Below are 27152 nucleotides of genomic sequence, written 5' to 3'. Positions count from 1 at the left end.
CTGGAGGAGGAAATGGCAGTCCATGCCAGTATTTTTCCCTGGAGAACCCTATGGACAGTGGGACCTGGTGGACTACAGTCCACAGGGCTGCAAAGTGTTAGACACGACTCAAGTGACTGAGAAAACATGCACTCACAAGGAGTACAAACATATTAAACATATATGTCCATGAGCCTGCTTTTCAAATAGAACTTGAAAACAAATATGGCTAATTTTACAAACATATCCAATGTCAGTTTGATCACATGTAAACTCTAATTTAAAATGACTGACGTGGAAAACTTATAGAAAGAATAGCCATGATATACAGACTTATGACATTTATAGAAACAGAGATCTGCAACCACTACAATGTGTAAGAAGAAAGTCTCATAAAGTATTAATTAAAGCATAGCAGTGCTATAAACCACAAGTTCTTAATGTAGGTAAATATCTGCATTAGTCACATATTGAGTATCTAATAAATACTTGAAAAAATAAAATTTTAGGGCACATGTTAAAGGATAATTTGGACAATCAGAATTTTCTGTTTTACTTCTTGCTCCTTTAAATTTTTAATATGTGTTGGAAAAAAGCCAAAGTGTTATGTTCCTTCATTCTCAGAGTTCTTTCTGGAATGGCTAACTCAATTCAGAAAGTTTTAAAACTTTTAAAAGAATGGGATTGACTTTGCTGGGACACGCCAGTGGACCAAATTGTGAAGTGAGCAAGGTTTGTCCTTCCTGTCCTCAGGCTTTCCTTTTTATAAGCCCCTTTCCCCTCTTTTTTCTTTTCTTTTAAAAATATTAACTTTATATTTTATATGTATTAATATAGTTTTTTCAGTTTTACTAAGATATAGTTGACATATAACATTGTATACATTTAAAGTTTAAGATGTACAGTATAATGGTTTCATAGTTTTTTCTCCTTTCTTGATGATAACTCCTCTACTTCAATTATAAAAAGAAGAATCAGGATGAAACAAAAACACAACAATCTAAGACGAGAAGGTATTAGACTGAAATTAAGAAGAAAAGAATTCAAAGAACTGAAAACTCAGCAGCAGGGCATAAATCTTCTTTTAAGCAATAAAGAACAGAACTGACAATGCAGAAAATACAATCAGTGGTAGATATGACAAAGCTGAGAGTCTGCATGGAATCTACAGCAAAGGAGAAACGAAGATGAAAACAAGAGAAAAGATGGGATATGGACTTCAGAGAAGAGTTAGGGTAAATGATAAACCAGAATAAAAGGGAGAAGCAAATATCCAAAACTATTTTTCCGTGCCTTGTGTGAAGTACAAAGTATTCCATTGTGAACAAAATAGACTGTATCCTGTTTCTATGGAATTTAGGGATATGGAATGAAAAAAATTCTTAGTTTTTTTTAAAGTATGTCGGTTAATGTGAGAAGAAAATGGAGCAATTTTTATGATTTTGAGAAAAAATGCATATTAGAGAGGATATATGAATCCCATACCTAGATAAACTGTTACTCATGTGAATAAAGCCAGCAGGAACAATTTCTCAAATATGCAAGGTTTCATAAGATATATTACCTATCTGCTGCTGCTGCTAAGTTGCTTCAGTCGTGTCCGACTCTGTGTGACCCCATAGATGGCAGCCCACCAGGCTCCCCCATCCCTGGGATTCTCCAGGCAAGAACATTGGAGTGGGTTGCCATTTCCTTCTCCAGTGCATGAAAGTGAAAAGTGAAAGTGAAATTGCTCAGTCCTGTCCAACTCTAGGGACCCCATGGACTGCAGCCTACCAGGCTCTCCCATCCCTGGGATTCTCCAGGCAAGAACACTGGAGTGGGTTGCCATTGCCTTCTCTGTATTACCTGTCTGTTGCTGCTGCTAAGTCACTTCAGTCGTGTCTGACTCTGTGCGACCCCATAGACGGCAGCCCACCAGGCTCTCCCATCCCTGGGATTCTCCAGGCAAGAACACTGGAGTGGGTGGCCATTTCCTTCTCCAATGCATGAAAGTGAAAAGTGAAAGTGAAGTTGCTCAGTCGTATCCTACTCTTAGTGACCCCATGGACTGCAGCCTACCAGGCTCCTCCGTCCATAGGATTTTCCAGGCAAGAGTACTGGAGTGGGGTGCCATTGCCTTCTCTGATTACCTGTCTACCCTTCCTGAAAAAACTTTACTCAGAGTCATGAGAGAGATGACTCCAAATGAAGAACTGAAGAAATAGAAATTGTAATATGAAAGGGAGCCCTGGAATTATTTAAATGTAGAGTGAAAAATAAATTTATGTAGTTCCAACATCTCAGATTGTAATAACAAGAAATAAGTTGGAGGAGGGCAACGAAATTTAAAAAAAATGAATGAATATATTTTTAGTTAGGGATACAGAGGGAATGGAGGTTAGGACTTTAGGAGATTAGCAAAGAATGACCTCCTTCTTTCTCTGGCTACAGGCTCCTCTAAGGAGTCTGGAACCTCAGCTGTCCCACCCACCTGTGTGCTTGGGACAAAAGGAAGAAAAGGTCACCACCATCCCAGCCTTACTGCACAAAATTATGGTAGAGATTCACATCTAGAGAAGACCTCTATGATAGCAGAAGCTGAGAAATTAGGATTCAAACATTTTGCTCCCAAGTCACAACATTAATTTGGAAGACTTACTTAAACTCTGTTCCTGATGTTTCTCTCTCTTTTGTATCTTGCAGCTGTGGGTCGTTGGGCACATTCGTTTCTTGACCCCTCCCAACCTGAGGGTCATCACTCACTAATAAAATGAGGATTATACTAGCATCCCATAGAGCTTTAGCGTCTGCCTCTAATGCAGGAGACCTGGGTTTGATCCCTGGGTCAGGAAGATCCTCTGGAGAAGGAAATGGCAACCCACTCCAGTATTCTTGCCTGGAGAATCCCATGGATGGAGGAGCCTGGTGGGCTACAGTCCATGGGATCGCAAAGAGTCGGACACAACTGAGTGACTTCACTTAGCTTAACTTACATGTTCACAATGTTCAGCTCTTAAATGCAACATTATCAGTGTGTTCAATAACATACATACAGGTTTTATATATTAAAAAAAAAGATCCTTCTGACCTAATTATACATGAAAGAAATTGAAGTTTAGCTAACTAATGCGGCTGCTCCAAAGTCAGCAATTAGTTGTGGGCGAGCCAAACTCAAGGCCCCTCTGCTTCCAAGGACTGATCACTTCCCACCCCTTATGTGCATGCTCTTTGCCACACCATCGTTCTTAAAGATCAACTTTGAAATCACATCTGCTGCCCATGTGATTCTAGCAATGGGTTTGAACACCACCAAATCTAAGAGTACATCTTTGTGCACTGAAAGTTCTCTCCGGGACTTCCCTCGTGGTCCAGTCACCAAGACTCCACTCTCACAATGCCAGGGACCTGGGTTCGATCCTTAGTCAGGGAACTAGATCCCACATGCTGCACCTAAGAGTTCACAAGCTGCAACTAAAGATCCCACATCCTGCAATGAAGACCCTGTACAGCCAAATAATTAAATAAATAAAAATATTATAAAAGAAAGTTATTTTAAGGAAAAGGACTATGCACAAATGAGCTATAACTAGAAATGCGTATTATAAATCAAACTGCCAGGAAATTAAGGAGAGTCCTTCTTGCCTTTTATGTCAGTTCACTTTTGTATAACATGGTAACTTTTATACTGGTGGTATAAAAGTTGGCTATGGAACGGTAAAGCTAAATCTTGAATTTTTGAAACAATGGGTTCTAAATATTCCTGTGACAAATATTATTGCATGAGGAAAAAAGATGTCCAATATTAAGTGGCATGTAATTACTTTCTGTAAGATAGAAAATACTGAATATAATGCCTAAGGATGGGGAGATGTTTTTCGACTTGCTGCTTCTTTTCAGTTTCTATAACCTTCAAAAAGCACTTTGTCAACATTCTGCACAAACAAAACCCCCAGTAGAACAATATCAGATGACATGTATGCATTAAGAGAAATACATAATTACTAAAAGATGAGGAAATTAGAATTTAAGTGGAGACAGCTTTTTATTTTTTAATAGTAAGTTGTTCTCCTGAATGAGAAAAGAAACAGACATATATTTACAAAAATCTATTTAATCAAGGATAATGCATATATTGTATATTCTAAGCTTTTTCACAGTCAACTATAATACATAATGGAGAAGGAAATGGCAACCTACTCCAGTACTCTTGCCTGAAAAATCCTATGGCTTCTCTATCCACAGGGCTCGCAAAGAGTCGGACACGACTGAGCAACTTCACTTCACTTATAATACATAAATCAAAATATTCACTTGCCTGTTTACATTAGAGTTTTGGAGAAGGATATTTCAAAAACAGAAACGAGAAGGACTTCCCTGGTGGGCCAGTGGCTAAGACTCTGAGCTCCCAATGCTGGGGGTCCAGGTTCAATCCCTGGTCAGGGAACTGAATCTCATATGCCACAAGTAAAGATCCCACTTGCTGCAACAAAGACTCAGCACAGGCAAATAAATAAATAAATATTTTTAAAATGGAAATGAGAAAGCCAAGAAGATGTCAGCCTTCTCCCTACTTCCACGACAGGTGTTAGTGGAAAATTACTCTGGTTCAAAGTCCTTCTATACCATTCATGAGCTTATGTTCTTGGTGGTGAACCTTGCCACATATTTCACAATCATCTCTTTACTTCATCTCCGGTTAGAGGTCACTTTTTAAATCTATATCTGTGTAGTATGGGTAAAAACTGATTTCTACATCTTTAATTAGGGGAAGCAGAACCTGGAGAATATACAATACTCCTAAGACACTGTTTAAATATTCAACAGAGAGAGCTGGTCTGTCTGACAAAATGTGAAAAGAATTGGAGAGGTTGGTACCTGGCCTATAGAGCAGTTGTCATGGAATTAAGCTCTACAGAAGTGTTTCCCAACCAGCAGGAATCTTGCCCTCCTGGGAGACTTGGCCACATCTGGAAACCTCTTTGGGTCATGGTACTGGGCCTTCCCAGATGGTGCTAGTGGTAAAGAACCTGCCTGCCAATGCAGGAGACATGAGACATGGATTCGATCCTGGGTCAGAAAGATCCCCTGGAGGAGGGCATGGAAACCCACTCCAGTATTCTTGCCTGGAGAATCCCATGGACAGAGGAGCCAGACGGGCTGCAGTCAAGGGGGTTGCAAAAAGTCAGACACAACGGAAGCGACTTAGCATGCACACGCGTACAGCGTGCACTAGGGTGTGTGCAGGGTGACGCTGGCCTCCAGTGGGCAGAGGCTGGAGAGAATGCTAAGTACCCTACAGTGGACAGGGCAACCCCCATTCCTGATAGAATTATCCAGGCCAACAAGTCAGCAGTGCTGCTGTCAAGGAACTGGTATAAGGGACCTTAAAAATCACCTGGTATAGTAAGTCACTTCACATTTAAAGCCAGAGTGGTTCAGTGACTTATGGCAAGTTAGAAATGAAGTTTAGAATCCAGGCTTCCTGACGTATGCCTATAATCATGCTCCACTACAGTGTCTTCTAAATCCCCAAAGATCTTCCTCCCCATCTCTTTCCCAAAGCCTCTGAAAAAGTGTTGTCAGAAATTTTTCTCTGTGCAGATTGAGATCTGGAATATACCATATGCATGTTTCTCTATATGAATGCACTTTGTTTTCAAACTCCACCTAAAAGCTTGCCGTTGGAATGGCAAGTCAATATAACTTTCCCTTTAAGAACTTGCTGTTTAAATCTTGGGATTATCAACACACTCATTTGATCATTTGAAAAAAGAAAGAGAATGGAATATTGAATGAAAGAATCTGTAAAAATCAAAACTATTGCAGGGGAAAAAAAATAACAGGAGGAAGAGAACCAGAGAAACCAATGAGAGGAAGCTTAAAATAATCCCACAAAGTTATTTTGCAGCTTATAATTTTCATTTTAAAAATCTTATTCAGTTGTACAGCTTAAACTTATGCAATGTTAGACGTCAAATATATTTCAATAAAAAACCACATAGGTGACTAACACACAAAACATCTGTTTGGATTAAAATATATTCAGATCTCAAGAGCATGCCACCAACTTAACAGTCCTAGCATTTCTCCTTTGCAGTAGTTTATAGTTAGTTCTGAAACAGTTTATTCATTTCTTTCAGTTGAATAAAATGTGAATCAATTGTTACTACACTGCAGAAACAACACTGTGGGGGCAAAGATAGCACACAGTCCTAGCTTCTGGGAATTCACAGGCTTCCAGAAGAGACAGATGTGTAAAAATGATGTCCAGTACCAGACACTAGGTGTAAAAAGAGAGCCGTGTCGACAGCAGGTATGGTAGTATGCACTTATTACGTCTGCCTGAGTTGAATGTCTCTAATTAACACAGACATTGTCATTGCTTTCTAGACTCCTTTGTGGCCAGAAATAGATGTTCACAAGACAGAGTGGCAGGATTGGAAGAAACTACAGTGTGATCCCTTTACATACAAAATCACGGGAAAGAACCCAGACTTTTAGTCCAGATAGACTTGGATTTGAATTCCAACCTCTCCTCTCAGACACCCACACACATATACCCACATACTGGTTGTTCTTGGTCAAGTCACTTATCTTCTCTGAATCTTGGTTTCCTTGTCAGTAAAATTAGGAAACTAAAATACATTGTGTTCATACATAAAGTCTATAATTAATAAACTTTTGTATACTTAAAAATTTGCTAAGAGGACAGATACTATGTTAAGTTGCTTATCACAATACAAAATAATAATAATAAATAAAGAGGAAAAGAGAAACTACATTTATGACATAGATTATGGTGATGGTTTCATGGGTATATACTTATCTCCAAACTCATCAAATTGTTTACATTAAACATGTACAGCTTTTTGTATGTCAATGAAGTGTGTTAAAAATATATTTTTTAGTACCAGGCAGTAAGTACAGTTAGTACTGCCTGGAAGAAACTAGTTATTATGGTTGTTATATTATTTTTGTTATTATTGAGAGGGTTGTATTTTGAGCTGAATGGTTTCTATTAATACAGAAAAAAAACAGAAAATTAGTTTGAGAGACACGTCTCCTTTGGAAAGTGGTTCTATAACCAAAGCATTCCAGCTCGGAATCTAGTCCCATTTCCTGAACCACTAGGAATTACATATAACATTAGAAAAGTGTGGCTATATATGTTCACCTTCGACATGTATTTTCTTTGTGATGTTCAGGCTATCTTAGGTAGTCCAATAGAGAGCTTCCTTTGTCCACTACCAAGACCATGACTAGACAAACATTTTCAATGACATATTGATGGCTCTTCTATGGGGCTAACAAGGCAGAGATTTTATTGACCCAAGCATCTGCTTTTTATGTGTTTTCTAAAATCGCTTTCCAGGTCTTCCCAGGTGGTGCAGTGGACAGGAATCCACCTGCCAATGCAGGGGACATGGGTCCAGTCTCCAGTCCGGGAAGATCCCATGTGCTGCAGAGCAGCTAAGTCTGTGTACCACAACTACTGTGCATACGCGCTGCAACTGCGGAAGCCCGAGCATCTAGAACCTGCGCTCTGCAACAACAGAAGCCTTTGCAGTGAGAAGCCAGTGCACCGAAATGAAGAGCAGCCCCAGCTCGCCACAGCTAGAGGAAGCCTTCGTGCAGCAAGGACGGTCCAGCACAGCCAAAAACCAAGAAAATAAAATTGCTTTCCAGTAGCAATCTGATCTGTAGACAGCTCTACCTAACTCCATAAATACTTCTGCGCTTGTTAATCAACTTCTAAGTGCACTGGAGATGTAATGAAGGTGATAAACTGCATTCTTTCTATTATTTATTCCAGTTTAAGAACTAATTCTTCTCAGTAATATATTCCTCCACCTAAAACAGACTGAATGGATTGAAAGTTGGCCACACGTTTTTCCCTGGAAAATTGTATTTGTCTATTTGCTGCGCCACCCACTCTGCGTTCACATTTGAGAGGTGCTAAATAAGTCACACATTTGAAAATGTCATGTGTGTCTAATTTTATGCCTGGCAACATACTTTTTTTTTTTTAAATTTTAAGGAAAGTAAACAATATGCCATATTTCAAAAATTTTGCCAAGCCTTATGTTATTGTTACAGAGCATGTAATCCTCCATGGCAGCAATTTACCTATATAATTTCATAATAAAACCACATGCTTTTCATTTCTATGATATGAGGAAGGCTTGGACACAAATAATGGCATTTGATCTTTCATAAATATAATTAATGCCAGAGGGAAATTTCTGAGTTATATCTTTTCCTTTGTCATGGAATCAACAAAATTATGGGAAACAGAAACCAGAATATATTTGTTTGAAAGTTACAAGAGTGATAGTGTAACTATTACAGAGAGATCCAAGGGAAAAACTTACTTTAAATCAAGATCATTATCAAAAACACTTGAACATGTACAAAGATAAGCTTATTTTAGAGAATTGCATTTGACCAGTCTTCCATGTAAACTTATCAGTGGTTAAGTTGTATCAGATAAACTTAACTTCATTTTATTACTGTGTAACAGGTAGTAGTTATTTTTCTATCAATATTAATTCCCTTCTATACTGCTGATTCCCCTGCTATTTTTTAAAGTGACCCTTTCACATTAAAATGGAAGATCCTGTTGGAAACATATCATTCTACTACTTTCTTTCATTTATTCAAAATCTATTGGAATACAAGTCAAAAGTGCTTCTTCTGTCTCACTACTCCCCATCTTGAATGGATTCCTCTTCCAGGAAATGGAAACACAACCATCCAGATTGTCAGTCAAATAACCTGGGAGTCATCCTTCGTTTCTCTCTTTCTTCCTCCCAGAGAATCAGTACACAGCAAGTCTTTTCAATTCCACCTACAAATAAATCCCAATCCTTCACTCCTCTCCATCTCTACCCCCACCCCTTAACTCAGGGCCACCATCATATTTCTCATCAGGCTAATACAATACCTGCTCCAACACTTCACCCCAAGTTCTATCCCCAACCGCTCTCCACTAGCAGAGACTCTGATCTTTTATATCCACAAATCAGATCACATCGAAGCTCTGTCTGAAACAGCTTCTGCCCTTCTCCTGGAAGCCATAGAGGACTCCTGCCTCAGCTTCAGCTGCTCCACTCCATGCTCCACCTGCCACATCCTTTGCCAGGGAGGCCCTGTCCCTACTTTTTCAGATATCTCAGTTGTCTTTGATTGCTCTGCTCCACTCACTCAATATTATCTCACCATGAGCTCTTCATCACACTTAATGCTTTTGATTCTTTACAAAATAAGCAAACTTTATTTTTTAGGAGCAGTGTTAGGTTTATTAGAAATTGAGCAGAGAGCAGAGCTCTCATATTGCCCCCTTCCCCACCTCCCTCAACAACTTCCCTTATTACTAACATCTTGTATTTGTGTGGCATACTTGTTACTAATTAACTCAACATTGATATGTTATCATTAACTGAAGTCTAGAACGTAGAGTTGGGCTCACTCACTCTTGATGCTGTACGTTCCATGGGTTTTGACAAATCCATAATGTCATGTATGCATTACTGTAAAATCGCACAGAAAAGTTTCACTGCCCTAAAAGTCTTAACTACTCATCTCTCCCCCACAACTTCTGACAACCACTGATCTTTTTTTACTGTTTCTATCGTTTTGCCTCTGCCAGAATGTCATATACTAGGAATCATAGAATATGAACACTGTTTAAATTTTTTAAAAACAGTAACTTAATTATTGTCTCTGTCGTCTTCTGGAGAATAGGCACCATGAGCACAGGGACCTTATCTTGTTCCTTCCTTTGCCCAAAGGTCCAACAGGCTCACAGTGAACCCACTGCAGGAATTCCTGGATTGAATGAATTGATGAATCCACCTACCAGCCCTGAAGGGAGCAATTGCCTACACACTTTTGAAACATTTCATTCTCGGTTTCTTCCAGCAACGTTGGAGCAGACTGAGAGTTTTGAATTTTACATGGATGCTTTGCAGCTATTGGGAAAAGAAGGGTCAGTTTTTCCCTGGCCCCAGGGAGTTTAATGTGTGGTGACTACAGGTTCTATTGCTACTGGAGACCAATATGTAGGGTGGGAATTTATCCAATCATGTTGGATACATGGGGATCCACCCTGAGCTAGAGATACAGAGTTTGAAGCATATCTAACAAGTTAATAGCAACCTCTGCTCTGACTCCCTCAGCCCTCTAGTGCTCACGAGCTGCTCAGGAATCTGCTTTCCCACTTTCTTCCTTTCACCCTTGACTTTGCTCTTCTGGATCTTAAGTGTTTACTTCCGGAAAAAGGCAGCTTCCCAGATGGCACAGTGGTAAAGAATCGCCTGCCAGTGCAGGAGATGCAGGTTCGATCCCTGGGTAGGGAAGATCCTGGAGAAGGAAATGGCCACCCACTCCAGTATTCTTGCCTTAAAAATCCCATGGACAGAGGAGCCTAAGGGGCGACAGTCTGAAGTGAAGTGAAGTGAAGTGAGTCACTCAGTTGTGTCCAACTCTTTGTTACCCCAAGGACTATACAGTCCACAGAATTCTCCAGGCCAGAATACTGGAGTGGGTAGGCTTTCCCTTCTCGAGGGGATCTTCCCAACCCAGGAATCGAACCCAGGTCTCCTGCATTGCAGGCAGATTCTTTACCAGCTGAGACACAAGGGAAGCCCAGAATACTGGAGTGGGTAGCTTATTCCTTCTCCAGGGGTTCTTCCTGACCCAGGAATTGAACTGGGGTCTCCTACATTGCAGGTGGATTCTTTACCAACTGATCTATCAGTGCTACAGTCCATGGGGTCACAAAGAGTCAGACATGATACAATCTCCACTTGAATCTCTCTGTATCCCTTTCTATTTTCCTTTCCTTCCAATGTTCCCAGCAGAAAAATACTGTAATTGTGACTTATAAGATAGAGGACAACACTTGAGATTTCCTCTATTACAAAACAACAACAACAACAACAAAAAACCACATATTTTAAAACACAATTAACCATAACAAGAAACCATATCCTACACTACCTAAAAAATGTCCAGAGGTGTCTGTCAAAATTTCCATAAAACCTCCAAATTTCATTAAATATTTTTACCTGTAACCTCCACTATTTAGCTATAAAAATCTGTGTTCTTACTCTTAAATTATTCTTTTGTTGATCATGTCACAATTTTTAGAAATCTTCTTTCTGACTTCCTGACCCATAGGAGATGCTTCTGAATTCATGATGATGGGAACTCTAGGGTGACTAGAAACTTGCTACTTTCTAAAGCTTAGATTCTTGGAAATATGCCAATCTTTAGCTTATTTAAGGCCTTAATTGTTTTTTATCCTTCAAGTTTAGACCCACTCAGCCTCTATCTTTCCAAATTGAGCCCTAATCTTTCTAATATAAACCCCTTCCCAGGACAAGGAGCACAAATAAACAAAACCCATTAAGACACTCAGCAACACTGTTGACTGCTGCAAGCATAATTGGAGTGATGTCTTTTGCAGGGGGCATTTAAAAACTAAGGAAGGAATGCTTTTAGAAATGTGCAAAATTAAGAAGAACATAGCACACAGGAAAAAAGATATTAAAACCCATTTATAAACTTCAAATATTTTAAGCTATATCACAGAATTTTCAAAATAACAATATTTTGTCATTCTGTCAGAAAGGTAACTGTTAATTCATTCAACACCAAGAAGCATTGCCTATTTTAGTGTGTTTGAGTTTATTTGGAGTTCTGTTTTAAAAATTTTGAAATATACTCTTAAAGGCTTCATATCTATAACTTGTCATTTACAGAGCTATTTGCAGTGTATGCTTTTACACTTTTACATTATTCTTTCACCTAAGAATTAGTTGATTATGGATTGTTTAGCCTTTTAGCCTATAATCATCTCATTTTCATGCCTGGAATTTCATAGAGTGCTTTCAAGGCCCATTAAAAATAAGAAAACCTTATTTTTACTCATTAAAAAGTAAATTTACCCCAAGACATATTTCTTTTAAAATTTTTCCCAACTTGCATAAAGATGATATAAAAGAAGAAATAAAGTAAGCCCAAAGTGCACCCATGAGGTTTAAACGACTTTGAGGGTTTCAGTGACCTCGGTAAATCAGTTTCTGAAGCTTCATTCTCAGGGTTGATCAAGTTACTAAAAGCCTCAGTGCAATTATAGCCTTATTCTGCAGGTCAGAATCCATAATTCCATAGGTTTTCCCTTAGCTTTCACTCTGCTGTTAGATGTGAAATATTCGCAACCTAGCAGGATCAGAGCCTTGCTTCTGTTCCCAGTCTTTCCAACATTCTTTTTAATGGCAGTGTATCCAGTAATATCAAATGGTGGGCTCAGTAACAGATAAAATATATAAAGAAACAAACTTACCATCAAACACGTTACTATAATGACAAAGATGCTGAGAAAAATGACAACAGCATAAAATCCTTCTTTGCTCCAGATTTTGTCCGCTTCATGCTGCCCTTGTAAAACGTTTTTCTTTGAAAGCAAAACAGAAAGTCCGATGTTAAATGAGAGCTTGAGGAGACTGGCGTTCTTATCAGACACTAAACATATTTTTAGCTTGATTCCATCCAGTGTAGTAGAACACACCTACATCCCCCGCTGCCAGAGCTGCTTCTCAAATTGATCTGAGACATCGGATTGCTGTTCTCATACATTAAGACTACTTTATCTCCTGTAGAGGAGCAAGCATGCCCGACATGGCATACTGGGCCCCAGCCTTTGTTAATGCCCCTCGAGCTCTCTCTCAGAAACTACCTGGTTCGTAGGTGAGAGAGTTGTGCTCTTTTCTGTGTTGAGGAAATTGTTTCTGAAGCTTTCCTTACTGTTTTCAGACTCCTCCCACAACACCAACACCCTGATTTATGTGCTGTAATACTGCTCTCAACTTTTAAACAAAAGTGAAACAGGTGCAGTCTCATGATGCATTCATAAACAGAGCAACAATGTCGAGATCATTTCCTTCCTTTTTTTTTTATGAAATCTTTTTAAAAAATCCAGTCTATTTTGTCAAAATCTGATGAATGTACCACTTTAACCATATAAATTGTTAGGACTTTATATTTTACTGAAATCAATGGAGAGCATCAAAATATCTAAAATTATTTGGTAGGTAATAAAAGGAAAATAGTTTTATTTATTTGTTTGTTTATTAACTTAGCTTACTATTAGAGGGGTGAAAGGGTAGAGAAATAGCATGAATAAAATGTCAATGAGTGATTTAGTTTAATTTTACCTATTCTTTTAAAAATGCATCTACTAATACACATCTTATAATGCAATGGAGTTTTATAATTTATATAAATTATAATTTTATATGTTTTATAATTCAGTGAAATTTACAGATTTAGGTTAAAGAAAATTTAGCTGGAAACCAAATGGTCCACAAATAGGAAAAACATATAAAGCTAAATCAAGTTGAATGCTCCCACTCATCTAAAATTACATTTTGTTGAAGCCTGATTTTTCTTCCCTTTAGTTGAGCTGTCTCCAGTGATTAAGAAAGCCCTGAACAATAGATAGTGAATGATGAAAACCCACAAAGAGAGTGGCTCTGGAGAATGAGAGGTCATCTTGAGCATTCCAGAGGCAGATGAATTCCCAACTTAATGTAACCACTGCAATGACTTCAGCCTATACTATGTGGAAAAGAAGAACCACCCAGCTGATCCTAGTCAACCTATAGAATCCTGAGAAAGAAATAGTAATTGTCTCAGAAAAAAAAAGTCTTCAGCAAAACCTGTTCTTGTAGGTGTCTGAATTTTGAAATCATTGTTATTTATTTTTCAAGACTTAAAAAATGCATTCCAAGTTTGTAAATTAGACAAAAGAAATATTTGCCTTTTGAAAAATATTTTATGAAAAACTTCTATCTTGAAACTCAAGTGAGTCTTGGTGGCAAGTTGAACAAAACAGAACAGAAAGGATCTTTGAGTTCAATTGTGGTTATAACAATGTGAGGAAGACTTCTATTGCTTGAAGTAGCTTAATTTCCCTTTTTTTTGCTTGTAAAATATACTTAAATTCACTGTAATACTTTACCTTGTTTAAGACAGAGGCAAATTTATAGATGCAAGAAATGATTAATACATGTTTTTAAAATACATGAGTGGTAAGTTGATGGAGAATCTGAAAATGCTTACTTGTTAAATAAGTAGAAACTCATATGTCCTCCTAAAAAGGAAATCTTGGGTTCAAGTGACAACTTGTCTTAGCCAGACCATATTTGATTCCAATGTCTTTGAAAACATAGCTAGAAACTAACAGAAAAGTAAACTCTTGTAGAAATCAAGTATAAATATGGAAATGAGTTTTTTTTTTTTTTTTTTTTTTTGCAGGCAACTAAATAGCATCTATTGCTTGGTATAAAAGCAAAGCACTTAAGCCTTCAAGTAGGCAGCATAAACTTGTCAAATTTAAGTGTGAGGATTCGAGCTTTAGTTCATATAAAATTTGGATTAAAAAGGAGTGGTTAGGTGGGTGGAAAAGAGATTTTGTGTTCCTAACCTGATTTGGTTCATTTTTTTCCTGCTATAGTTCAACACCTCCTGGAACATCAACATGTTCTTTTCTGCTTAAGACAAATCAATTATGATTTCTCTTTTAAACAAAGCAGTAATGATGGAGGAATGAACTTCCCACCTCCCATCCCCCTACCCCTAGTTAGAAAGACACATGTTTTGAACTCCTAGAACTTAGTCACTGCACTTTCTTGGTAAACATATTTCCTTTGAGTCATGCTGGTCCTACTGAGCACTACTATATTTGTACAGAGATCTAAAAACCTTGATAAGGGCAGGGTAGTAAATGAAAAAGTTTGTAGTTAAGAGCCACAAATCATAAGATTGTAATTCATGAAATCTCCAGTCTAACCTTTGTATAAGGTTACCGTGATGCCTTTTAAATTTTGACAGGGGACTGAGGGTTCAATGATTCAGAGGCTCCATGGCCAGGTCACACCAATGTACTGTATTATCTTTACATCTTATTTCACAACCATATCACTTTCCCCTTAACTCTGCGGCAGTGGAAGAAGCTGCTGGGTTTTGCTTTGTTTGATCATTTAAAAGGTGGGTGGTTTCCTATACTGACAGCAATGACTTCTTTACATCCTGTTTAATAATTTGATGCATTATAATTTCCTTTTTAAAAAAAAACAACCAATTCTGACCCCCAATACTGGGAAATATCTCCATTGCTAAGAGAGATAATATAGAGACTTTAAGAGTTATATCTTTTTAGAAAGGTGAAGCACACAGAGTAAGAATAAAATGGAAATGTTACAAATTAGCTGGTTAATTAATTGACTTAGGCAGATTAATGAGATGTAGCATATAATACTTCATCACTTCCTGGCAAACAGATGGGAAACAATGGAAACAGTGACAGACTTTATTTTCTTGGGCTCCAAAATCACTGTGGATGGTGATTGCAGCCGTGAAATTAAAAGATGCTTGCTCCTTGGAAGAAAAGCTATGACCAACCTAGACAGCATATTAAAAAGCAGAGACATTACTTTGCCAACAAAGGTCCATCTAGTCAAGGCTATGGTTTTTCCAGTAGTAATGTATGGATGTGAGAGTTGGACCATAAAGAAAGCTGAGCACTGAAGAATTGGTGCTTTTGAACTGTGGTGTTGGAGAAGACTCTTGAGAATCCCTTGGACTGCAAAGAGATCCAACTGGTCAATCCTAAAGGAAATCAGTCCTGAATATTCATTGGAAGGACTGATGCTGAAGCTGAAGCTGAATATTTTGGTCATCTGATGTGAAGAACTGACTCATTAGAAAAGACCCTGAAACTGGGAAAGATTGAAGGCAGGAGGAGAAGGGTATGACAGAGGATGAGATGGTTGGATGGTATCACCAACTCGATGGACATGAGTTTGAGCAAGCTCTGGGAGTTGGCGATGGACAGAGAAGCCTGGTGTGCTGCAGTCCATGGGGTCACAAAGAGTCAGACATGACTGAGCGACTAAACTGAACTGATCATATAACAATATGATTTTGTTACATAAATGCCAAACTTCCACCATATCATGCACAAGGTAAACAATTTGGTATGCATGATCTGACCCATGTTAACACTGATTGTATTCCTTCCTGTCACTGTATGGCTAGGACTATATAACTGTTTAGACAACTGGCTAATGTCTAAGGGAACAATCACCAAACTCATGAATTAGGTTTTATATTTATTTGGTATGATTTTTTTCTCTTTGTGAACATTCCAAGAAGGTATCAGTCATTACCTTGAGCTTTTATTTAAAGAAGATAACACCCTCCTTTGAAATATAAGACCTGTGAAACTAGGGTAATTTGCAATTGAACAACAACAAAATCTTAAATCATTTTTTTCACTATCAACGCAGAATGTACTGCTTCAATAGACATTTAATTAATTTTATAAACACATTTAAAAAAAGAAACTAAAATAATGAATTTTATTTTATTTCCCTGAGATTTAACTTATTAGGCAAGAGGAAGTCTAGTTTTCAATCTTTCTGAGCATCTTTAAACAATAATTGAGGTCCTACACTGTTCTAAGTATCATATGAAAATATATAAAAGAAAAAATGTCTTTGTTGCTCAAGAAACTTAAATTCGAAATAAACACAGATGAATAAGTGAAAAGAATTCTGTTTGGTATTTGTCTATGTTTCCCAAGGGTCATTTCTGATTTAAATAAAATCAAACAAATAAATAAATGGCAACAACAAAAAAACCACACCCTTCCCTGGAAGTAACTAATAAAAGTGTAGAAATGGATGCTTCAAGACAGCATTCACCATGTTCTGTAATCAAGGTAAAGGATGAAAACCCCAAATACCAGTATTCCTTTCTTTTTGTTCTGATAATAACCATGTTACCATAACAGGGCTATAATTTGGGGATTAGAAATGTGAAAGAATGGGTTGAGGCTTAAGCTGTTTATTACACACGAACCACAACAATGAATAAAGAAGTGGGGAAATTCGCAGAATACCTATCAACTTAAAGAACTATCAACAAATGCTCTTGCAGAGCCTCTTGGACTGTTTGTGTCTGAAGCTCCCAGCAAGGGCCTGTGAACAATGAAGATGGCTCTCTCCTGGCTGCAGTTAGAGCTTCTGGTCAGAAGGTATCACTGGGTCCATTCTAGAAGTGCCAGAAGAAAAGGCTGCAACAATCCACCATTCCTTGATGAAATGTTCCTTATATCCAATTAAAACACATCCTAGTCTCCTGTAATATAAAAATTCCCATATTCTAGATTTCCTAGATTGTTCAGTTCAGTTCAGTTCAGTCGCTCAGTCGTGTCCGACTCTTTGCGACCCCATGAATCGCAGCACACCAGACCTCCCTGTCCATCACCAACTCCCAGAGTTCACTCAGACTCACATCCATCAGGTCAGTGATGCCATCCAGCCATCTCATCCTCCGTCGTCCCCTTCTTCTCCTGCCCCCAATCCCTCCCAGCATCAAAGTCTTTTCCAATGAGTCAACTCTTCGCATGAGGTGGCCAAAGTACTGGAACTTCAGCTTTAGCATCATTTCTTCCAAAGAAATCTCCTTCAGAATGGACTGGTTGGATCGCCTTGTAGTCCAAGGGACTCTCAAGAGTCTTCTCCAACACCACAGTTCAAAATCATCAGTTCTTTGGTGCTCAGATTTCTTCACAGTCCAACTCTCACATCTACACATGACTACTGGAAAAACCATAGCCTTGACTAGATGGACCTTTTGTTAGACTCCCACAGCTCTTTCAGGCAACATCATATTTTGATGATCAAATACACTTTCATTATTCAAATGCAGTATAGGCTTGTGGTCTACTGACAGCTAACAGTTCTGTGACAGGCATTCAGGTTAGACTGCTTGCCTTCACCAGGCTGAGGTGTGTTGCACCTCAAATATATGATTTTAACTACTTTTTGGTATGAGCTTCCCTTGGTTCGCAAATCTAGATGACTCACTAAACTGCCATATTCCTAAAGCCTTCAAAATGTCATTTAAATGCAGAATAACGCACCAGAAAGAAACAATTATTCACTGAAAGCTTATGGGTGTGTGTGTGTGTGTGCGTGCATGCGCTCAGTCGTGTCCGACTCTGCAATCCCATGGACTGTAGCCCGCCAGGCTCCTCTGTCCATGGGATTCTCCAGGCAAGAACATTGGAGCAGGATGCCAAGTCGCACTCTAGGGGATCTTCCCAACCCAAGATGGGTAGCAGTATAAATTAATCTAATGGTCTTTTTTAAATTTTAGAGATGAGTTGTTCAGAGCAAAATGTATACAAGTCAGTCTGTGAGGGGCCTGGACTATGGGCATGGAGTTTGGTTTGATGTATAAAAGGGAGCCTCTTCAGGGTCATGTGCGAGGGCTAGGGAGGGGTCTGGGTGTCTGAGCTCACGTTGATTCCTTCTCCTGGTCTCTCTGAAGTATGAAGTGTCCTCTTTTTCTCAAAACCCCCACAGCACAGTACGGTTATGCTTTCGTAGCCCTGTGTTCTCCTTGCTTGACTCTTGTCACCCTGTTATGAATAGAACTCACCGAAAGCAAAAATCATATTTTATTTGTGTCTTTGTTTGCGTATGCATTTATTTTTCTGACTTTGGACACCACCTAGCCCAGTTCTTGGCTATTTTTATGCCCACTGTATGCCAGGCCCTGAATGAAGGCCCTTCTGTGTACACAGAAGATGGAATGGCACATGCTCTCAAGGAGCAACAGTGTAGAGACGGCCCTGAAGGCCAACAGGGGATACGTCTTTGTACTAAACTCAATGAGAACACAAAGCCGGCAGCCATGCCTGTGGAGGCACAGGGGAAGGCTTCACTGTACAGTGGGCTGATCTTGAAACACGAAAGATGTGTAGATGTATCAACATACACACAAGCCCATGGAGAGAAGAAATGGTGTGCGGTGTCCTGGTGCCCATTAAGTTTGGATTTGCTGAAGTGTAAACCAAAGAGAGTGTTGTTCAACAATAATAAAGCTCTATACACAAAGAACCATATATCACAGTCAAAAATTCAGACTTGATCTTGCAGGGTTTAGGCATGGGTGGATTTGCTTTTAGAATAATTACTCTGGTGGCAAGAAAGAAAACACTGTGTGTGTGTGTGCACGTGTGTGTGTGTGAGTGTGCATGCTTGTATGCATGTGCATGCATGTATGTGTGTGCGCGCGCGTGTGTGTGTGTGTATGTGTCGGGCTTGGTGGTGGAGAGAGCAGGGAAGAAAACAACACTAAATGCAGGGAGGCCAACTGGAGGTTGTTACAGTCATGGTTCAGTGATGAAATACATTTTCGTTCTGCATTCAAATTATATTTGTTCAGTGTCTACTCTGTGATGACTTCCATGTATTTTCTTACGTTTAAAATTTTATTCTTATTTCAAGTTTACGAGATGAGGACTGTACCCAATTTTTTTTCTTTTCTTTTTTCGTTTCCTTTTCCTTTCTTCCTCCTCCCTCCTTTCTTTCTTCCTTTTTTCTTTCTCTATACTCATGTAGTATATGAAGAATCTGAGTCTCAGAGAGGCTGATGCTAGGTAAAGACAGACTGAATTTCACAGAGACTAAATCACCCAAGGTCACACACACATTTTAAATGCTGGCTTTGGGATTCAAACTCAATCTTGTAACAAAGCTTTTTATACCACACTTGACATTTGCTATAATGAGAGGCGGTGCGCTTCACTGCAAAGGGAAATAGACTAGGAATAAGATATCTAGATGCTAAATACTGCTTAATACTTCACTTGTTTTGTCACCTTGATGAAATCACTTACTTTCTATGGGCCTTACTCTCTGTATCTTTGAAATGCCCATATGTGTTTTCTCAATGTCTAATTCTACGATTCTGTGAATTTAATTATGTTTATTTGGGATGATGTTTATTCTAGCAAATTTGTTAAGAGTGGGACACAGCAAGGTGAAGTAAAAATGAGACTGAGTTTATTTAGGAATGAAAATGGTGGAGGTGGTAGGGGAAATCTGAAAAGTGCCAAATTTAGAAAACACTGTAAAGGAAATATTCACAGTTCTAAAGACTGGATTTCTCTCCAATTAAAAAACCACATTTCATATTAATCCCATGGTAGGCTTCCCTGATAGTTGGTAAAAAATCCGCCTGCAATGCAGGAGACCCTGGTTTGATTCCTGGGCCGGGAAGATGTGAAGGGAAGGGATAGGCCACCCACTCCAGTATTCCTGGGCTTCCCTTGTGACTCAGCTGGTAAAGAATCTGCCTGCAATGTGGGAGACCTGGGTTCAGTCCCTGGGATGGGACAATCCCCTGGAGAAGGGAAAGGCTACCCACTCCAGTATTCCAGCTGAGAGAATTCCATGGACTATACAGTCCATGGGGTCGCAAAGAGATGGACACGACTGAACGACTTTCACTTCACTCTCACACACACGTGGAGTTCCCTGGTAGCTCAGCAGTCAAGAATCTGACTGCCAGGGCAAGGGGCAAAGGTTTGATCCCAGGTCTGAGAAGATTCCATATACTGTGGGGCAACTAAGCCTGTGCACTGCAACTACTGAGCTTGCACTCTAGGGCCCACAAGCCACAACTACTGGGGCCCATGCACCCTAGAGCCCGTGCTCCGCAACAGGGGAGCCACCGCAGTGACACGTCCAGGCATTGCAACTAGGGAAAGCCCATGTGCAGTACAAAGACCCAGCACAGCTGAAAGGAAACTACTTTATTTCATTTAGAATTCCAAGGGGTCGCAAAGAGTCAGACACAACGGAGTGACTTTCACTTCATAGTGGGAAAAAGTGACCATTTTGACAACAAAAACAATGAGAAGCAAAACTGTTGAGGAGGAAAGATATCAGGGTGTTTTTTGGAACAGCTCAGTAATAAGCAATCAATTGACAAATATATCTAAATGACTTTTCTTCTGGACATTTTGTTGAATAAGTCAAAATAAATTATAAGGCCATAAAGATTGGAGAAGAAATTGTCAAAAAGTGAAACTTTGATATGAAAATGAACTTCCTTAAGGAATAAAAATACAGAGAGTGAAATCAGAGAATTTTGACCCTAAGGGAGATTTTTATATTATCAGTTAACACACAATCAACAGCCTTCATCTCAAAGTTTCCTAGAATTGGGTTGTGCCACACTAACTGTGCAAAATTTTAAATGAAATATTCCACGCAACAACCTACCTCAGGGGAGACGTCTGTAATTCCAAACTGGGATAAACTCTGATGCAAAACATTGATATTGAGGGAACGCAGCACTTCTTCAGATGGCAGAGCATCAGAAAACCCTGCTTTCCGATTTATGGGAGACACAAATAGTTCAACACTGTTCTTCTTTTCCTAGGAAAAGCAGATTATTTGTATATGTTAGTAGACATGTGAAGCAAGTCTGGAAAATATTTTTTGCTTTTCCTCTAGAGATATTAAAGAAAACCAGAACCTTAGATTCCTAAATGGCATCTTGGAGATCACTTTTATTAAGTATTCTTTTGTACACTTAAAATTAGCAGCCCAAAGTCCCACATCTTTAAATGGCCTTCTTTCAATTAGTTAACATGTCTAGTTTTCTAATTTTATATTTCACTAGATGCTGGTTTATTTTCTATTTGATATTATAATTTTTGAGATATATTGTTCAGATGTTTCCTGAGAAATTGTGTTTAAAGAAGTATTTTAAAATTGAATGAACTAAGCAAAATCTGATTTAACAGTACAATTATTAGACATCATCACCCCATCTTATAACTTGCATTAATGTGAAGACTGGACTAACTAAGGAAGGCGATGCTGTCTTTGAATTTACTTCCCTGATCCTGTTTTTCACCTTAAGTATGTGACACTCTTAAGATCTATTGTTCGGTAGAAATGCAAGTGTTATGCAATGATATCATGTTACTTTCCTATTAGTCTGACCTCATTTGCTGGGACAGGGTGAGAGGACTTCTTATCATAAATGGCTGATGTGCCACACACCCATAAGAAACAAACACGACACAAAATGATGCTGCCATCGATAGATTCTCTTTCACAACTTATGCAAAACACTTATAAAGAAAACTGCGGTTAGCTTTTCTTTTCAATACACAGAGTTTTATCCTGCTAGAAAACTTTCTTTTTTTTTTTAAAGGAATATTTTCTTTGCATGCAATTTATCAGACATTCAGTCAGGTATAAAATTAAGGACAGCTAGCAATCCAGGGAAAAATGTTTTCGTGTTTGCAGCAAACAGCAGACAACAACTGGATATCACATAATGCTGATGTGAAAGATGTTGATAATAATTCAAATAATTTATGATCTAATAGCAACGATAGTAGGGAGAGACACTTGTTTTGTACTTGTCATGCTTCACTGTGCCTTAAACCTGTTACCTCCAGGACAGAGGTATTATAGTCATTTCATGTTGTAAATGAAAGAAACTAAGTAACCTGCCTTAGGTCATAGAGCTGGGGCAAGGCCAAACTGGAAATGAAATAGAATTCTGGGTCTGTCTCCACAGCACTTGCTCTTAATCACTATACTGTGCTTCCTCAGGTGTCGTCATAACACAAACTATTACAAAAACTATTTTTAGAAACAGACATGCATAAATGCTGCTAACATTCTCTGAAGATATGCATATCCCTCTCTAGGTGTGGCAAATCCCTCTTTTACCCTTTCAAAGAGCCATTATACTCTTTAAATCTACACACATAAAAGTATATCTAAGATATCCAAGTACATATATATATAAAATCTAGATCTAAGACATCTATAATACCTCACTTCTCACTTGAGTTAGGTACACTCTGGATATAAATAACTTCTTTCAAGGTAATGAGAAATGCTATATTTCTTCTTCTATTGTCAAAAACTTTGTTTTTTAAAAAAATCTTATTTAGTCCCAGAGATTAGCTGACTCACAGAATAAAAGTTATTATGGGGATGAACGTAATTCACCTGCCACACAGGAAAAAGGAAAAGAAATAATAATTCTAAACCAAAATTAAAAGCAAATTCTTCTCCATATGTGGAAATGCAGGTATTGATGCAGTATGAAACTGGGCCCGAGCAGGAGCCTAAGAATTTAGGGCAAGGAGAACGAGAAGTCCTTGCTTGAGTTTCTAAGGCAGCAGAAATTAAGAACAACTTTAAAACTGTAAAATATTATTCCAAAGTCCCTTTTCACAGGAAGCTTTGATAATATGCTTTTTATAAAGAGAAAATCATAATATTTTAATCTGCCTTTCTTTTGCTCACACCCACTTTCAAGTACAGATGGGAACATGTAGTTGGATGATATCAAGGTCCCTAAATACTGAGGAGAGGAGGAAAAGAAAGGATATGGCTGATTGATAGGTCTAAAGTGGGCCTAATAGAAAAGATCCCTTGGGCTTACTTCATCCCACTTCAATTACCCATCCAAGTTTTCTCTTGACTTTTCAAGACTATTCTTGCATTCTCCTTGGACTGCTGTCTTTCAGGATGGTTCTTCTTCACTCTTTATTCAAAATCCTCTGCCTTCGTGTTCACTATCCTTTATCCTCCTATACCTAAAGGGATTTTAATAGATGCTGTCTGGAGACAGAGTCTTGCCTGATACAAAACATTTCTCTCTTAGGGAGAATATTTTGGGAGGAGTGTCAGGTTGGTGAGACAGGTATTCGGGGCTTTTCTATTTTTACCTACCAGGGTAGCTAGTCTTGAACTATGAGAAAGTTGACAAACATTTTCTGTAATGGACCAGATAACAGATATTTTAACTTTCAATTTAGACAGACGATCTGTTACAACTACTCAACTCTGCCATTGTAGCATGAGAGAAGCCTTAGACAATATGTAAACAAATGGCTATGGTTTGTTACAATAAAACGTCTTTGACAAAAACAGGTGTTATGCCAGATTTGGCTCATGGGCCATAAAACGACAGGATGGGTGTTCTTTATTGTTGTTCATTATTCTTGAGCCCTGCAATAAAGATCAAAGCTTATACTCCGGAAATGCGAAATGTAGGTATCTTACAATGAGGCGATTGATGTGCACTTGCTGGGGTAAGAGTCCTAAAGCTGCAGCTACTCCTTGGCGAAATATCCGAAGCAAGGTTATGTTCAGCCTGTTTACATCCATTTGCAGTGTCTGGAAAATAAAAAATTCAAATTATAGTAAATATTTGGTTTTCAACATTCAGTTCCTGATGGATGACTGACCACAGAAATTCCTGTGACTCTGAGAAATTCACAGCCGTGGTGCTTTATTTTATTTTTAATGGAGATAAAATTATAGGGACGTTTTACATGAAATTTTAAATGGTGTTAGTTAAGAAGATGGTACATTGTATAATAATGTGATTTGTCTAGTTATAATCAAGAATTCATATGAATGATCAATTCATAAAGAATTTCACTGAAACGTGTACTGATTTATTTTGCTTTAAGTCCAGATGATAAAATGGAACGTGCAGCCAAGTACATTTCAGTAATCCAAGCCAGAGGACATCTTTAATTTGTGTTCACACACAGTCACAGAGAGGAAGATTCTGTGTAAGTTCCATAACACCAGACTTGGCAGTTTCTCTATAGAGCAATTTGCTGCCAGTGCAAGGCAGAAGAATGAGCTGCAATGATGCGTTTTCAAACTCTGGTAAAGAAATCAATGGAACTGATAATTCAGTCTAAGGTAAATAATTCTTATTCAATTGCTTGGGCACACACTCTTAATTTTCAAATAGCTTTGGAAAAAGACAACTAAGTATTTAAGAATTCCTAAAATATAAACCAAGGTATGCAATTAATACTACATCCTTAATTTAAGCCATGGGTGCTGTTATTACATTAAAAATCAGTTAACTATGTATTTTCAAAACTGCATCATAATCACTTGAAATGGATGCTTTGCAAGGTGGGGAAACAAACCCTATAGGCATTTCTTATTTTATAACGCTTAATTCCCTAATTTGACCATAGAAGATTAACAGTAACTGTTAGATGACTGCAATACCATCTGTTCTATAAAATGAGGTGCAGGTCTATGTACACACTTTTGTGATTAAGCGATTGGCTTTAAGTGTAATCTACTGGAGTGTAAGAACTCTTAGAGGACCTTCTCCCAGTTTGCTGTGGAAGAAGAATTAATACTGCTTCAATAGTTTATAGCTTTGTTAGGAAATAGTAACTTCTCTATACATAAAGTTGGTACAAAATAACTGATTGGAAACTGGACCAAATACTCATTGCTACAGGTGGCGCAGCGGTAAAGAACGTGCCTGACCAATGCAAGAGATGCAGAAATAGTAACTTCTCTATACATAAAGTTGGTACAAAATAAGTGATTGGAAACTGGACCAAATACTCATTGCTACAGGTGGTGCAGCGGTAAAGAACGTGCCTGACCAATGCAAGAGATGCAGAAGATGCGGATTCAACCTCTGGGTCAGTAAGATCCTTGGAGGTAGAAATGGCAACCCATTCTAGTATTTTTGCCTAGAGAATTCCATGGACAGAGGAGCCTGGTGGGTTATAGTCTCAGTTCAGTTCAGTTCAGTCGCTCAGTCGTGTCCGACTCTTTGCGACCCCATGAACTGCAGCACGCCAGGCCTCCCTGTCCATCATCAACTCCCGGAGTCCACCCAAACCGATGTCCATCCAGCCATCTCATCCTCTGTCGTCCCCATCTCTTTCTGCCCTCAATCCCTCCCAGCATCAGGGTCTTTTCAAATGAGTCAGCTCTTCGCATCAGGTTATAGTCTACGGGGTTGCAAATAGTCAGACACAACTGAGCACGCACACACACACATACACAGAAATCAAAGGGAGTGGGGGAGGTCAGAAGTATGCTGGTTTCCAATCAAAATGTACACCCAGCTGAAGTTTATACTGCTTTTGCACCTTCGAGTCTTTTAACACTTGCATAGGGACAGGGGCCATAGGGCTTGGTCATGTTAGGTAGCTGGAAGACTCCTGGCAAAAACCAGAAATCCAGAAAAGGGAAGAACTATTGAAAAACTCTATCCAAACCCCCAACTATAAGGTACAATTTGCTTCTGGGGAGGGGAAAAGGAGAATTTTGCTGGGAGTATGTAGGAAAGCTACATTAATGCCATCAGCAACACTTAAAAAAAAAAATCAAACAAAAGCCATTTAATGATTCACAGTTGTTTGTTATGTTATTCTCTGTGCTTTTCTATGGTTTTAAAAATGTTTCCTTTATACAAAAGTACACTTTGATGCAGTGGTTTCCTAGGTGGCACAGCAGTAAAGAATCCGCCTGCCAATGCAGGAGACACAAGAGATGCGGGTTTGATCCCTGGGTGAGAAAGATCCCCTGGAGGAGGAAATGGCAACCCACTACAGTATTCTTGCCTGGAGAATCCTATGGACAGAGAAGCCTGGCAGGCTACAGTCCAGGGGGTCACAAAGAGTCGGACACGAGAGTGACTGAATACACACACTTTGATGCAGAAAGTAAAACTGAAAGATGAGTAGGATATGGAAATGCAGTAATGAGAAAAACCCAATACTTTTAAGCACACTTCATATTTTATGAAAACATGCTTTATGGAAAATCCAAAAGATTAGAAAAACTAAATCCATCTGGTAGCTCTGAGAAACAGAGACTTCCTTTTATCTAACAGCTTACTTTCAGCTCTGCAAAGCTGTGGAAGCTGCCAATAGATATTGGACCTTGTATTGGAGACTGTTTACTCCCCTTCCTCTGGAAAGCCCAGAGATGGGTTCCTCTGTTACTGCAAACACTGATGAGGAGCCACCGACTTCTGGCTCACCAGCAGTGTTTGTCAGGCAGGGTGAGCAAGCAGGCACAGCCCTTGATTCCCATGGGCATGATTTGGAGCCAACAGTCTATGCTGAGAACTGCAAGCCAAGGGGGTTGTGTACACACTTGAGAGCTCAATTCCCAGGGCCATGATTAACTTGAAGCTTGTAACTGTGGAAACAGTATTAAAGTCTAAGTTTCTCAGATTGAAATGGCAAATGGATGTGAAATGGGAACTCAAGGTTTAAAATCACTCAAGATGGCAACATTCCAAGAAGGTAAAACTGTGCCTTTGAAACAGAAAATTTAGACTCCCTAACTAAAATGAAGAAGTGAGTTGAAGTAACTGGTTAAAACTCCAATCATCTGGTTCATTGGATCAAATATTTGAATAATTTACCTCAGTTCTCTGCTTGCCTGTGAAAAGCTGAACTGATCTCAGAGCACATGCAAGTATTTCTGACTATTCACCATAAA

General features: G+C 38.8%; 1 protein-coding gene across 1 annotated transcript in view; it reads right to left on the bottom strand.

Moving 5' to 3' along the window:
- PTPRR (protein tyrosine phosphatase, receptor type R) overlaps positions 1-27152 on the bottom strand; it is a 279908-nt gene that overhangs the window by 110279 nt on the left and 142477 nt on the right. The window contains exons 3-5 of the mRNA XM_005680173.2: positions 23928-24041; positions 21111-21266; positions 12311-12421 (exon numbers count right to left, since the gene is read on the bottom strand). Coding sequence (XP_005680230.2) covers positions 12311-12421; positions 21111-21266; positions 23928-24041 — 381 coding nt within the window. The remainder of the gene's footprint in view (positions 1-12310; positions 12422-21110; positions 21267-23927; positions 24042-27152) is intronic.

Source organism: Capra hircus, chromosome 5 (genome assembly GCF_001704415.2).
Source record: "Capra hircus breed San Clemente chromosome 5, ASM170441v1, whole genome shotgun sequence".
NCBI lineage: Eukaryota > Metazoa > Chordata > Mammalia > Artiodactyla > Bovidae > Capra > Capra hircus.
The sequence above is the reverse complement of the archived record's forward strand: the minus strand, read 5'-3'. Positions and strand labels throughout refer to the sequence as shown.